Here is a 14,955-nt window from a genome sequence, read left to right on the forward strand (position 1 = left end):
TAACTTTATACCGATCTCAATCATGAATGTCCTCGGGTTCCCCCCACCCCCCTCAGCGGGGGAGCTCACATTCAGCAAGACTCACGGGGATAATGATTGCTCAAACCCCGTAGTCCCGTGCGGGTTATAACAGAAAAGGTCATCTAGCATGTAAGCAATTAGCATCTCTACTTTTTATGTAATTAAACTGCTCTAATCTGCTGTAGATGTAGGATTGCAGTTTGTTTAAATAATGCTAAATGTACATTGCCTTGTTTGATTTCTTCACTGGCAGTCTACAATGTGTAACAGAACACCATCATCGCGCTACATCATTATACTGACCTTGTGTATAGTGGGTGGATTGTGCTAGCGCTGATATGTCTGCTATAATTGGTGGGGAATATACTGGGTTGCAGCTTTTTGAGAACTAGTAGATCTCCGACATGGTAGCAGCTGATTGGCATTTCTGTTTTTCCAGGCGCAAACACAAGTAAAAACGTTAGAGGATACGCTGGAGCAAATGAAGCTAGAATCCCAAGACGTGGAACAGGTATTCCGTTTCCCATTTACTCTGTGGGAATGGCAGGGGGCCATTCATACCCTTGGGCTTACTCATCCTCCATTGATTCATGCCCATTCTGTACCTCTGCTCTTGTTCACACACCTCGGCCCCATATCCCTTCACAACCCCTCCAAACAAAAGTCGATCCAGCTCAGTCTTGATTTCTCCAATTATTCTCCAGCATCACCACCTTTTGAAGGAGAGAATTACAGATTTCCATTGCTACTTGTTTGAAAAACTGCTTCTTGAAATGAAAATGAAAATGAAAATGGCTTATTAACACGAGTAGGCTTCAATGAAGTTACTGTGAAAAGCCCCTAGTCGCCACATTTCGGCGCCTGTCCGGGGAGGCTGGTACGGGAATCGAACCGTGCTGCTGGCCTGCTTGGTCTGCTTTAAAAGCCAGCGATTTACCCCAGTGAGCTAAACCAGCCCCTGATTTAATTGTTGATTAATCCTTGATTTAATTCTTGAGTGGCCTAGCTATAACTTAAGATTATGTCCTTTTGTGCTTGATTCTTTCGCCAGTTCTCTGTATTTACCCAATCAACGACCCCTCTAACCTTGAAGATCTTGACTCCTCGCCTAGGAACTGGTCCATATGCAAGGGTTGGCTCCAGATGTAAGGACCCATTGAATTGTGGAGCCTTATGACCAGGATTGACGCCACACTTTCCTGATGGTCACGTGACCCCATCACTATTTGACAACCGTGAGTGCAATGGTGGGTAATTCTGAATTCATTTGAATCTCTGTTTTCTTCCCAGATGAAGGAGCTGATTGTTGGATTGGAGGTACAGCTACAACACCAATTAGAATCCGCACACACACAGTGTCAGAAATACTCAGTAGAAGTAAAAGAGGTGAGTGCAGTTAGAGATGTCCGGAATTTCCTCTAGTTCTAGTGAATTTGTGGACATATTTACATACAGTGTGTTAACATATTCGATAGATGTAACTCATAAGGATAACTATTGGTGTGATGTTCCCTTAACCGTACCGGGAGAAACTCACCTCTGATCTACTTAATAAAATTATTGGGCACTTAGATGGGGAGAAATTTCTTCACTCAGCGTTGTGACTGTTTGGAATTGTTTTCCACAGAGGATTGTGGATGCTCCATTGTTGAGTATATTCAGATCTGAGATGGATAGAGCTTTGATCTCAGGGAATTACAGGAGTGGGTGAGAAAGTGAGGTTGAGGCAGTTCAGCCATGATCGCATTGAATAGCGGTGAAGTTTCAAGGCGTCTTATGTAGTCAGTCCCTGCTGATATTTCTTATCTTCTAATGTACTCTGGGAATGCTTGGTTTGAACCTGATTGATATAAATAGTCACTTGCTTCCAGTGCTCTAGTCTGGCAAAAAACATGTGGCGGGATTCTCCAGTCTCCTACGCCGAAATCGCGTTCGGCCATCAGCCGGAGAATCCCCGTTTGTGCCGAAATCTGGGGGTGGCACCGCTTTGTCCGCCACCTCAAAAATGGCGTACTCTGTGAGTACGTCGCACGCCTTCGAGACGGCCTCAGGACATCACGTGAGGCCCTCCCCCGATGCTCCGTTCCGATGGGGCGAGTTCCTGACGGCGTGGAACATTTATCATATTTATTTTCGTGAACCCGGCTTGAGTCCAGTGCCACCACAGTAGGGTGAGAGCCGTTCCATGGGCAAGGGGGGGCTTTGGCGGGGGTTGGGGGAACTGGTGGGGGGTGGTCTGGGAATGGCGAGCCTGATCAAAGTGGGGCAGCCTTTGGCAGGCCGGGTCCGCATGCCATGTTGTACGGTGCACATGGGCGGCCACGAACCTGGCAATTCTCTGGCCCTATCCGCAGATAAAGCCGGGGGCTTTACGCGGCGTGCATGCTAACCCCCTGTTTTTTCGGGCGTAAAACACCACAGTTCCCACGCCGGCGTCGTATTTAGCTTCAAAATCAGAGAATCCAGCCCATGGTTTTTTGTGGGGCAGCACGGTAGCACAAGTGGTTAGCACTGTGGCTTCACAGCGCCAGGGTCCCAGGTTCGATTCCCCGCTGGGTCACTCTGTGCGGAGTCTGCACGTTCTCTCCGTGTCTGCGTGGGTTTCCTACGGGTGCTCCGGTTTCCTCCCACAGTCCAAAGGCGTGCAGGTTAGGTGGATTAGCAATAATAAATTGCCCTGAGTGACCAAAAAGGTTAGGAGGAGTAATGGGGTTACGGGGATAGGGTGGAAATGAGGGCTTAAGTGGGTTGGTGCAGACTCGATGGGCTGAATGGCCTCCTTCTGCCCTTTATGTTCTATGACAGCTCACAGTTACAATAATCTTCAGGAATTGGAAAAAAGACTAAAGGCAAAGTTTTCCGACCCCCCCACACGGTCAGAGAATCGCCCGGGGCCGCTGAAAATCCCGCCCCCACTGTGGCAGAAATTCTCTACCACCTGGGAATTGGCGGGGGGCGGGAAACACCACCCGCCGATCGGCGAGCCCCCTGCGGCGATTCTCCGGCCCGCGATGGGCCGAAGTCCCGCCGCTGGGAGGCCTCTCCCGCCGCCGTCGTTTGAACCACCTCTGGTGGCGGCGGGATCGGCGGCGCGAGCGGTCCCCCGGGGTCCTGGGGGGGCGCGGGGCGATCGGACCCCGGGGGGTGCCCACCGATCGGCGGGCGGGCCAGTGCTGTGAGGGCACTCCTTTTCTTCCGCACCGGCGCATGCGGGAACCGGCGAAGGCCTTTCGGCCGGCGGCGGGCGTCAAAGGCCGCTGGAGCCAGTTTGGGCGCCAGTCGGTGTGGTGCCAACCGCTCCTGCACGGACCTAGCCCCTCAATGTGAGGGCCTGGCCCCTAAAGGTGCGGAGACCCGACGCCACCCGCCGATCGGCGAGCCCCCTGCGGCGATTCTCCGGCCCGCGATGGGCCGAAGTCCCGCCGCTGGGAGGCCTCTCCCGCCGCCGTCGTTTGAACCACCTCTGGTGGCGGCGGGATCGGCGGCGCGAGCGGTCCCCCGGGGTCCTGGGGGGGCGCGGGGCGATCGGACCCCGGGGGGTGCCCACCGATCGGCGGGCGGGCCAGTGCTGTGAGGGCACTCCTTTTCTTCCGCACCGGCGCATGCGGGAACCGGCGAAGGCCTTTCGGCCGGCGGCGGGCGTCAAAGGCCGCTGGAGCCAGTTTGGGCGCCAGTCGGTGTGGTGCCAACCGCTCCTGCACGGACCTAGCCCCTCAATGTGAGGGCCTGGCCCCTAAAGGTGCGGAGACCCGACGCCGGAGTGGTTGGCGCCACTCCGCTACGCCGGGACCCCTGTCCCGCCGGGTAGGGGAGAATCCCGCGCTAAATTACTGAAATTCTCAAACTAAATTGGAACTACTGGAAACACGCAGCATATCAATCATCATAGGCATCAATTTGCACACATAGAAAAATCACAACTTATTTTATGTTCGGCACAGATGCTGCCGGTCTGAGGTGAGGTTTCACCATTTGATTTTTTTAGTTAAATAATGAATCTTTGCTTTTGTTTAAATGCACATTCCAGTAAATTGCTCGAGTGTTTTCCTGAAGAAACCTTCTGGACAGTTTTAATTTAAAATCGAGTAAAAGAAAAAAGTACTTCAAACTCAAGCTTTATTGCCCAGTTTTCATTGTTTCATCATTGGTAGCCGTATCTGCAGCTGATCTGAAGCTCTGATGTGCCTTTCATAAACCTCTCCACCTCTCCTTCTTTGAGTTGCTCCCTAAAATCAAACCTTTGCCCACCTGTCCTAACATCATTATTTTTGGCTCAGTATCAGCTTTTCTCCAATTACATTCTGGTGAAGAACTGTGAGACACTTTACCTTTTTTTAAATAAATTTAGAGTAGCCAATTATTTTTTTCCAATTAAGGGGCAATTTAGAGTGGCCAATCTACCTACCCTGCACATCTTTGGGTTGTGGGGGTGAAACCCACACAGACACGGGGAGAATATGCAAACTCCACACGGACAGTGACCCGGCGCCGGGATTGAACCTGGGTCCTTAGCGCCGTAGGCAGCCGTGCTAACCACTAGACCACCGTACCACCCCTTAGAGACACTGTACCTGATAGGCAAATTGTTATTTATTCCCTGGCCCGGAGCTCTACCGTTAATGAGTCACGGAGTTGAAGGTAAAAACGTGTGACGGTAAAATGAGGGTGTTTCCGCTCCAGCAGAAGATAGAATCATAGAATTCTTCCAGTGCAGAAGGAGGCCATTCGGCCCATCAATTCAGCTCCGACCCTCTGGAAGAGCACCATACATCAGCCCACTCCCCTGCCCTGACCCCGTAGTTGGCAGGGAGATGTTGAGTGTTATTCTAGGGTGGAAAACCCATTGGGGAACATGTTTGCAGATCCTTGCCATCCATTAATACCTCATCCAAGTACCTGCTCCTCAAAACCAAGCTCATAACCAGGGGGAGTGCCAGGCTAACACCCTGCCCTGTCCCGACCACCCGGGGGTCTCTAATGGCCTGCGAGACCCCTGACGTGCCATTGCACCTGGTCCACGTTTGTGGAAACTAGTACTAAAAGGCAACCTGGCGAGGCCTCGTAGGCATGGCCATTGACTCCCAGGCGTCGGTGAAAGTGGCATCTGGGTATTTAAATAAGCCCATTGGCTCATTTAAATGTGCTGATCTGGATTACCTCAGCGAAGGTGGGATCCAAATTCCGCCGGGCAGAGCAGAGCGGAATCCACCCCAGGAATGACATAGCCGAGCTTCACCCTTGCCTGGCCTGACTGCCATCCCTGTGTGTTTCTCGCAAGGGTTATTGTGTCGTGATCAGCTACCTAGCACAGACCAAGAGGATTTAGGGTTTGCTCCCAATCAATTCAAACATTCGTGATAACGATGTAAATCCCATATACTCACCTTTGTTCCATATTCCCTGGTATCATTAACCCAACAAAAACCATTGGTATTGGTCTTAAAAAGTTACAAGTGACGCTGGCCCTGCAGCCATTTGAGGGGGCTTTTTCCAGAATTCTAGCAACTGTGGGTGAATTAGGACATAAATGAGATCTGATCATTGGTCTGTGTACAGTGTGGTGTGCAGTCAACAGGCCCAGGATATGCTGCCGCTGTAGCCAGTGTGTATGGGCACCAATGAGTGAACTCTGTTCCCGGGGACATTAATACATTTAAACCAGCATCAAAAGAAAGGCTTGCATTTTCAGAGTGTCTTTCACAACCTTAGGGCATCCCAAAGAGCTTTATAACCAATGAGGTATTTCTTTTGTAGTTTGGTAAGAAGTCTTACAACACCAGGTTAATACCTCAATGTGCAATGGCACTTTTGTAGTTTGGTCACTGTTGTTAATATAGGGAACCTGCATAATTTGTGCGCAACACTCTCACAAAAGCAGTGTGATAATGATCAGTTAATAGTTTTTTGTGAAGTTGGTTGAGGAATCAATATTGCCCAGGGCACCGAGGAGAACTCCCTTACTTTTCTTCAAAGTAGTGTGATGGGATCTTCTGTGTTCCCCTGAAAAGCCACATGAGGCTTTAGTTTAATGTCTGGTCCAAAAGACCTCACCTTTGACAGTGCAGCACATCCTCTACTGCACTGGACTGTCAGACTAGATTTTGTGATTAAGTGCTTCATTTTCCCACCCCTGCGGGGATGGGGTTGGAAGCAGCAGACCAGGAGAATTGAGGGGATCTGCATCAGGATGGTTGCCTGACACAGTTATGTTTCCAGAGGTCTTCCTGGGGTGAACAGGGAAGAATGTGAACAGTCCGATCAAGGAGGCGGGCAGCCAATTACACCACTTTCCATTGGAGCGCTCTGACATCTGTAGCCACACTTACGTTCAACAATTTTTTTGCAGTCTTTAGAGAGCGTCTCTACAGTGTGGAGTTTGTACTTTTTCCCAATGTGTGCATGGGTTTCCTCCGGGTGCTCTGGTTTCCTCCCACAGTCCAAGGATGTACGGCTTAGGTGGATTAGTCATGCTAAATTGTCCGTAGTGTCCAAAGGTTAGGTGGAGTTATGGTGTTACAGGGATAGGGTGGGGGGGAGTGGGCCTCGTTAGGGTGCTCTTTCAGAGGGCCGGTATAGACTTGATGGGCTGAATGGCCTCCTTCTGCACTGTAGGGATTTTATGATTAGACTGTGGGGGGATTGTTGGGTTACAGGTATAGGGTGGATACGTGGGTTTGAGTAGGGTGATCATTGCTCGGCACAACATCGAGGGCCGAAGGGCCTGTTCTGTGCTGTACTGTTCTAACTGAAGGTTGTGGCTTGTGCTTTCTCCTTCCTTTGCAGTTGAGCGAGCTCCTCACAGAATCACAAAGCCAGCTCGAAACAGCCAATAAAGAGGTACAGAAACACAGTAAGGAACTTTCACAGGTGAGGATAATTCATTTTGTAACATTGATCTCAGTGCTCTTTCACTTATTTAAGTCTTTAAATTTACAACCTGCACTTAAAAACTCACCTACAGTCACTTAAAGGTCAGCTAAAGGATGCTCCAATCAAAATAAAATGGTTCTAACTTCTGATCTTAACTTGAGCTGATTTGCTTAGCCTGGTAATAGGGAAGTAATGCAAGTTAAACAGGGAAATGGGAACATTTCTGCTCCACAGTCTGACCATCTCCCAGAGGTTGGTGTATTCCGGGTCTGAAAGTTTTGAAGGCATAAGGAAACTGTGCAGGACTTGACTCTCTGGTAACATGGTTCTCGTTCTTTTGTAGACCCCTCCCTATTGACTGTCCTCGTGCACCTTATAGTGGGACTGCGGCAGGTTCTGGTTGTTTAAACACTCCCCAAATTCACATTTAAAAATCTAACCACTCCTTCTTCCGAAAGAAGATGCCTTTGATTAGTCGCTGGGACACAGAAATAATGGTTGTTCATCAGTTATGCAGTTCGACCAGAGAGAGAGCGCAGCCATTACCTGGAGTGGTGTGGATCCTATGCTTTGTGAAATGAGATGAAAGGGCAATTATCGGGAAGCTTGCGATTTTCTATGTATAAATGTTCTTTTAAGAAGGGTGGCTATACTTCGGGGGAACAATATATTTTGCAGCAGAAGTGTGATTGCTTTTAGTGGATGCTTTTAGTAGAGCTTGATTGGCCAAAGAATTTAAATTGGGGTTTTGCATAATTTGATTGGTTAGTTTCTATTTTTGTTACTCACCAATCAGAAAGGAGAAAAAAAGAGAAACCAAGAAAAGTTGACAAACTCCGCAGTCACAGTGAGAATGTAGTTAGAAAACCGCAACTTTTATCTAAGAAGGACATGACTAATATTTTAAGAAGCAACTGATCAATTATTAAATGAAGAAGGGGTAAAATTTTAAGGGAACTCCAAGATTATCTAATGGGATTCCGGATTTGTCACTCTGTCCATCTCACAGATTATTCCCTCTTCTGCCTTTCTCTCTGGAATTGGATCAGTTCTTGCAGGGGTTGTAGTTGAGAGTGTTGGCAGCCTTAAAGTACATTGCCTAATGCAGAATTCTTCCAGTGAGTCCTCAGTAGGCAATTGAGCCACAGAGACTCTTCTTTTCCCCTTCCCCCTGGGGTGCTGAGATCAATTGAAGCAAACCAGAGAGCACCACTTTTGTCCACCCTATCTGCAACTCGTACCCAGATACCATTTTAAATGCCAGGCTGTCAAACACCAACAAAAACAAAACTTGCATTGGCATAGTACCTTGAATGTAGTAAAACATCCGTCAGGTTTTTGCTCCTTAGTCACTTTTGTCCACTCGTGAGTGAAGCTCTTTATTGAACTTCAAAAACAGACACTGTCAGCATCCATCGCCCTCATTCCGCACCCAATCACTGCACAAATATTCATCTTAATCCCTTCTGTGATTTTGCTTTGAAGGGTTTCTAGATTACAAGGAGGACTAACAGAATTAGTTCAGACAACTATTAATTCTTTAAATGCAGGGAACATGTTAAAAGCTATGCCAGTTAGAGGAGAAAGCAGGTAGCAATCTTGGAGCAAGGCTGAAGACATTGTGCCCAAGATAAAATTCCCTCGATAGAATTGTGGAATCAGAAAGAAAGGACATACATTTACCAAACTTTGTTCATGATCTCGAGACATTCCAAAGGGCCTTGCCGCCAATGAAGTACTTACTGTTGTGCTGTAGGGACAGGGAGTAGCCAAGTTACACACAGCAAGGTCCTCCAAACAAAGCTGTGACCTTGGCCAGATAATCTGTTCTTCGTGTTGTTGGTCGAGGAATAGAAGAACTTCCTACTCTTAGACTCAGTACCATGGATCTTTAACATATCTACAAGGGCATATGTGGCCTCGATTTAATGTTTCGTCTGAAAGATGGAACCTCTGACAGTGCAGCACTCTCTTTGGCATTGGTAATTTTCACCTAGATTGCACGTGTTCGAGCCTTAATCCCACAACCTTCAGACTCGGGTGCAAGACTGCTACCTGTGCAAACAGGTCTGACACTCATTAAATTATCAGATGATATCCCTAAAACCTGGTGATAGTCATTCAGTAAAGTAATATAAATGGGTTCAAGAGACCGTGGAGGAGAAATACAACTCAAACTGCCCGTTTTCCACTTAAAAACTGTAGCCAGGATTGGAGGGAGAGGGGAGGGCGTTATTAGTAGGTGTTGCCCTCAGTAGCCCCATTTTATTCCCAAGGCCCGTCTGATACCCCACTCTAAAATTGTCAGGTCCTGATTGCCGAGGTTCATTAATGATGCCTGCTTAGCATGTGTAGCCCTCAACTTCTTCCCTTTGTGAAGGTGTGTTTCTGGAGAGCGAAGGGATATAGTCAGAAGCTGGGATTGATCTGACAGGGTTGGTTGGGCTTACTTAAGAACAGCCCTTGTTTCTCCTTAAGCCTTTGGTTGTAGTTGATTGGGAAAATAAGCTTGACTTATTTTGTGCTGTATTTTGTTATGGGCAGAAAGGAGGGGTGTTCTTTATTCAAGAGGTGTACTTTTGTACATTATAAGTGCGTTTTAATTTCCTTATTCTAGGTGAGGCAGCATCTGTGTGAAATGGAGACCCATATGCGTGATGGAGAGTTGATTGAGTCACTGACTGATCAAGTTGAGCAGGAGCCTGCCAAGGTTTGGGTAGTGAGGCACTCATGCATGGTTGCAAAGAGCACATGGGTCTTTAAAGTTCATCACTAACACCGTACGCTTCTTTAACATTGCTGTATTGTGTGTGCCCATACTCTGGTAGCCCTCGATGCACAGCCAGAGTTTTAATTTGCGTCCATGTGTCTAATGTTTGTTTGCGCAACATCTTCCCTACTGAAAATAACCATTTTCATTGCCTAAACCTCAGTCATTTATTCCCCCTCCAACTTTCAATCTCTTAGTTGACTGCCTATGATTCAGCACCTCTGACTTCTGTGGTAAATAATTCTACTCTTCTGTATTTTTTGGTGCAGCTTAAAACCCAGTTGGAAGAAACTGTGATCAATGAGCTGACACAGAGACAGAAGCTGGCTGAAGAATTTGAAAAGGTGATGAGTTTTAAAAAAATTTTTTATTAGTTTATTTCTCCCCTGGTAAATTATTTCCTGTTGTCGCCTACCTGATTGAGACATCTCTGCTGGGGCGGGGATGCGGCGAATGGGGTGGGGGCAGTCGGGCTGTGTTTGGCGGGGGGGGGGGGGGTGGGGGGTAGTTTACGAGAGGTATGCCTGCAATGCTTTCTACAACACTCTTCTGCCTGGTCAGCAAAAGATTCTAGGGACCTTTGACTCCCTCGTTTCCTCCTCCTGATAAAGGGTCATCATGGCTTTATCTTGACTAGACTTGGATCTGGAGATCATCGAAGCTGGGATCAAGCTTAATATTCGCCCCTCATATTGTGGGCAAATACTGCAGTGCTCATATCTTCTTGAAGAAACTACACTCTATTTCTCAAGAATCAGTCAGGCCCTCACTTGGAGCAGTAAAATGGTTGCGTGTCAGGATATGGACGTCCTACTCAATTAATCATGAGTTTAGTTTGTGCGTGTTGGCATCGGAAGAAATCAACAATAGCATGCATTTCCACAGTGCTTTTTTAAAAATACATTTAGAGTACCCAGTTCTTTTTTTCCAATTAAGGAGCAATTTAGCATGGCCAATCCACTTATTCTGCACATCTTTTTGGGTTGTTGGGTTGAGACCCAGGCAGACATGGGGAGAATGTGCAAACGCCACATGGACAGTGACCGTGGTCCAGGTTCGAACCCAGGTCCTCGGCGCCATAAGGCAGCAGTGCCAAACCCCTTTACACAGCGCTTTTAACAGAGTAAAACATCCTAAAGTACTTCACAGGAGCTCTATCAGACTAAAGTTCACATTGAATCAAAGAAAGGGACATTAGGACATTAAGAAGAAGGGTAGCATAGCGACAGTGTTACTGAACTAGTATTCCAGAGGCCCGCACTAATGCTCGTCTCAGTAATTATATTCACAAATTGCCATTAAGGGAAAGAAATCTGCCAACCATGCTTGTTCTGGCCTATTTGAGAGTCCAGGCCTATAGTAATGTGGTTGAGTTTTAACTATCCTTTGAAATGCCCAGCAAACCATCCAGTTGCTCTAAACCACAACAGAAAAGTTGAATACGAATAAAATCAGATGGGCCTCCCAGCATCCACCTGGACACTGAATATGACAAAGACACACCCAGCCTGGTCAAACCTGCAATGTCTTTCTCATTGATATCTGGGATTAATATAGGGTAGCACAGTGGTTAGCACAGTTGCTTCACAGCTCCAAGGTCTCCGGTTTGATTCCCAGCTTGGGTCACTGTCTGTTCGGAGTCTGCACGTTCTCCCCGTGTCTGTGTGGGTTTCCTCCGGGTGCTCCGGTTTCCTCTCACAATCCAAAGATGTGCAGGTTAGCTGGAGTGGCCATGATAAATTGCCCTTAGCATCCAAAAAGGTTAAGTGGGGTTACTGAGTTACAGGCTGAGGATGGAGCTGTGGGCTTGAGTAGGGTTCTCTTTCCAAGGGGCGATGCAGACTCGATGGACCGAATGGCCTCCTTCAGCATTGTTGATTCTATGATATGAACTTGTGCCAAGATTGGGAGAGCTACTCAACAGACTAATCAAGCGACAGTCTGGCCGTCGTGCTCAACGAATTATAGCTTACATCCAATGTCTCAAGAAACAATCATCACCATTCTTGCCCTATGTCAGGACAGCTTCATTAGAGGTGGCAACACAGTGTTACGGAGTCGAGAAGGAGTGGCCCACGGAGTCCTCCACATTGACTCCAAACCCCATGGAGTCTCATGGAATCAAACATGGGCATGGAAAATTCCTGCAGTTTAGAACCTAGTGCCTTCTTCTGGCTGATCAATCAGTACTCCAAAGATGTGAAGGTTAGTTGTATTGGCCATCCTAAATTAGCCCTTAGTGACATGTATGTGCAGGTTGCCCCTTCAGAGGGTCAGTGCAGACTCAATGGGCCGAATGGCCTCCTTCTGCACTGTGGGAATTCTGTAGTTCTATGGTACTCCTCCACGTTGAACACCACTTTGATGAAATGTGAAGGGTAGCAAAGGCACAGAATGTATTATGAGTGACGGATTTCAATGTCCATCACCAAGATAACACTACTGCTGACTGAGCTGACCAGCTCCTGAAAGGCATTTCAGCCAGACTGGGCCTGTGACAAATGTAAGAGAACTAGCATGAAGGAATAACCTGACCTCAGCCTCACATATCTACCTGTCGCAGATGACAGTATTGGGAGGAGTGACCACTGCACAGACATGTGGCGACAAACTTCCATCTTCACACTGAGGGCGATGTTGTGTAGCACTACCACTCTGCTAAATGGGATAGATTCAGAACAGATCTAGTAGCTCAAGACTGGCATCCATGAGGTTCTGTGGGCCATCAGCAACAGCAGACTTTATTCAGCCACAATCTGTAGACTCATGGCTTGGCATATCACCCACTCTACAAATACTTGGGAGATCAACTCTGGTTCAATGAGTATTGCAGTAGTGCATGCCAGGGTCACCACCAGGCATGCCTAAAAATGAGCTATCATCCTGGCTAAGCTACAACACAGGACTACATGCGTGCTAAAGACCATTAAGTAATTGCATAACCAATAGATTAGACCTAGGTTCTGTAGTGTTGCAATGTCCAGTCCTGAATAGGGGTGAACAATTAAACAACTAACAGGAGGAGGAGGCTCCACAAATAACCCCAACCTGGGTGTGGCACAGTGGCGCAGTCTTTAGCACTGCTGCTTCATGGCGCCGAGGACCCGGGCTTGGTCCCAGCTCTGGGTCACTGTTCATGTGGAGTTTGCACATTCTCCTCGTGTCTGTGTGGGTTTCGCCCCTACAACCCAAAGATGTGCAGGTAGGTGGATTGGCCATAGTAAATTGTCCCTTAATTGGAAGAAAAGAATTGGGCACTTTAACTTTAAAAAAAAATAACCCCAACCTCAATGATGGGGGTGCCCAGCACATTGGAGCATTGGCAGCTGTCTTCAGCGAAAAGTGCTGAGAAGGTGACCCATCTCAACCTTCTCCTGAGGGTTCCACCATCACAGATGCCAATTTGATCTATTCAAAGTGTTATCAAGTGAGGTTTGAATGCACTGGATAGAGCAAAAGCTATGGTCCCTGTCAACACCCTTGCTGTGCTTCAGAATTAGCCATGCTCCTAGCTAAGCTGTTCCAGTGCAGCAACAACCCTGGCATCTACCCAAAATGGTAAATTTCTCTGATATATCCTGTCCACAAAAGGCTGGACAAATCCAATCTGGACAATTACAATTAGTCTACTCTCGATCATCAATTAAGTAATGGAAGCTGTTTGGAAGTGTTGTCAAACAGCACTTAATCCGCAATAACCAGCTCACTGTTGCTCAGTTTTGGGGTTCCTCCAGGGCCATGGCTCTAGACCTCTTGATTCAAACATGAACAAAACAGCTGAATTCAAGAGGTGAGGTGAGATGAGAGTTACTGCCTTTCATATCAAGGCAGCATTGACTTAGTGCTGCATCAAGGAGATCTAGCAAAATTTGAGTCAATGGGAATCGGAGGGGGTGGAAAACTTTCCACTGGCTCGAGTCATATGTGGTTCAAAGGAAGATGGCTGTGGTTGGAAGCCAATCATGTCAGCCCCAGGATATTTCTGCAGGAATTCCTCAGGGTGGTGTCCAAGGCCCAACCATCTTCAGCTGCTTCAATGACTCTCCATCCATCATGAGGTTAGAAGTGTTCGCTGATCATTGTATAGTGGTCAGTGCCATAGAATCCCTACAGTGTAGAAGGAGGCCATACAGCCCATTGAATCTGCACCGATCCTCTGAAAGAGCAACCACCCAGGTCCACTCCCCTGCCCTATCCCTGTGACACCACCTAATCTTCCGTTTGATACTGCTGTGATACTGAAGCAGTCCATGTCCAAATGCAGAAAGACCTGGACAACATTCAGCTTTGGGCTGATTAGTGGCAAATTACACACAAGTGCCACCAAATGACAGCAAGGGAGAAACCATCACCCCTGATGTTCGACATCCATTACTCTGCTGAGGTCCCCCACCATCAACATCCTGGGGTTTACCATTGACCAGATGTTTAACTGGAGTCTGGACCAACCATATAAATACTGTGGCTGCAAGAGCAGGTTAGAGGTTAGGAAACATGCAACAAGTAACTCACTTCCTGACTCCCCAAACACTTTCCCCACCTAAAAGGCACAAGTCTCCTCACTCGCCTGGATGTGTGTAGCTTCACCAAGAAACTGAATGCCATCCAGCAGCCACTTGATTAGTAGCCCGTCCGCCATATTAAACCTCACTCCCTCCACCACTGGCATGTAGTGGCATCAGTGTATACCATTTCTGGAGCGACAAGGTGGCACAGTGGTTAGCATTACTGCCTGACAGGGCCAAAGACACGGGTTCAAATCCCACCATGGGTGACTGTGTGGTATTTGTACATTCTCCCCGTGTTTGCATGAGATTCCATTGAATGCTCTGGTTTCCTCCCATCGTCCAAAAATGTGCATATTAGGTGGATTGGCAATGGAAAGATTGTCTAGGTAAGGTGCTCTATCAGAGAGTGGAGAACCAATAGCCGAATAAACTACTTCTGCATTGTAGGGATTCTGCGATGGTCATTAATCTTTAAAAAAGTTTAAAACCATCCTGATGTCCATCACCAAACCTCCTTCTTTGTCCACTGTGGCTCAGTGGGTAGCATTCTTCCCTCTAAGTTGAGGCGGGAGGTTCAGGGGGGATTTGAGGAAAAGCCTTTTTACCCAGAGAGTGTTGAGGGCCTGGAATGCACTGTCTAGGAGGATGGTTGAGGCGGGATGCCTCATATTCTTTAAAAAGTACCTGGATGAGTACTTGGCATGCCATAACATTCAAGGCTATGGAGCGAGTGTGGTCAAGTGGGATTAGGTGGGAAGGTCAGGGTCTTTCATACATCGGTGCAGA

General features: G+C 47.6%; 1 protein-coding gene across 3 annotated transcripts in view; it reads left to right on the forward strand.

Moving 5' to 3' along the window:
• LOC119969918 (ribosome-binding protein 1-like) overlaps positions 1-14,955 on the forward strand; it is a 166,868-nt gene that overhangs the window by 133,994 nt on the left and 17,919 nt on the right. For 2 of the 3 annotated variants that reach the window (XM_038803892.1, XM_038803897.1), the window contains 5 exons: positions 461-532; positions 1,312-1,407; positions 6,805-6,888; positions 9,509-9,601; positions 9,931-10,005. In XM_038803892.1, coding sequence (XP_038659820.1) covers positions 461-532; positions 1,312-1,407; positions 6,805-6,888; positions 9,509-9,601; positions 9,931-10,005 — 420 coding nt within the window. The remainder of the gene's footprint in view (positions 1-460; positions 533-1,311; positions 1,408-6,804; positions 6,889-9,508; positions 9,602-9,930; positions 10,006-14,955) is intronic. The other variant, XM_038803903.1, reaches the window with a different exon arrangement.

This window comes from Scyliorhinus canicula, chromosome 1, assembly GCF_902713615.1.
Source record: "Scyliorhinus canicula chromosome 1, sScyCan1.1, whole genome shotgun sequence".
In the NCBI taxonomy this organism is placed as follows: Eukaryota; Metazoa; Chordata; class Chondrichthyes; order Carcharhiniformes; family Scyliorhinidae; genus Scyliorhinus; species Scyliorhinus canicula.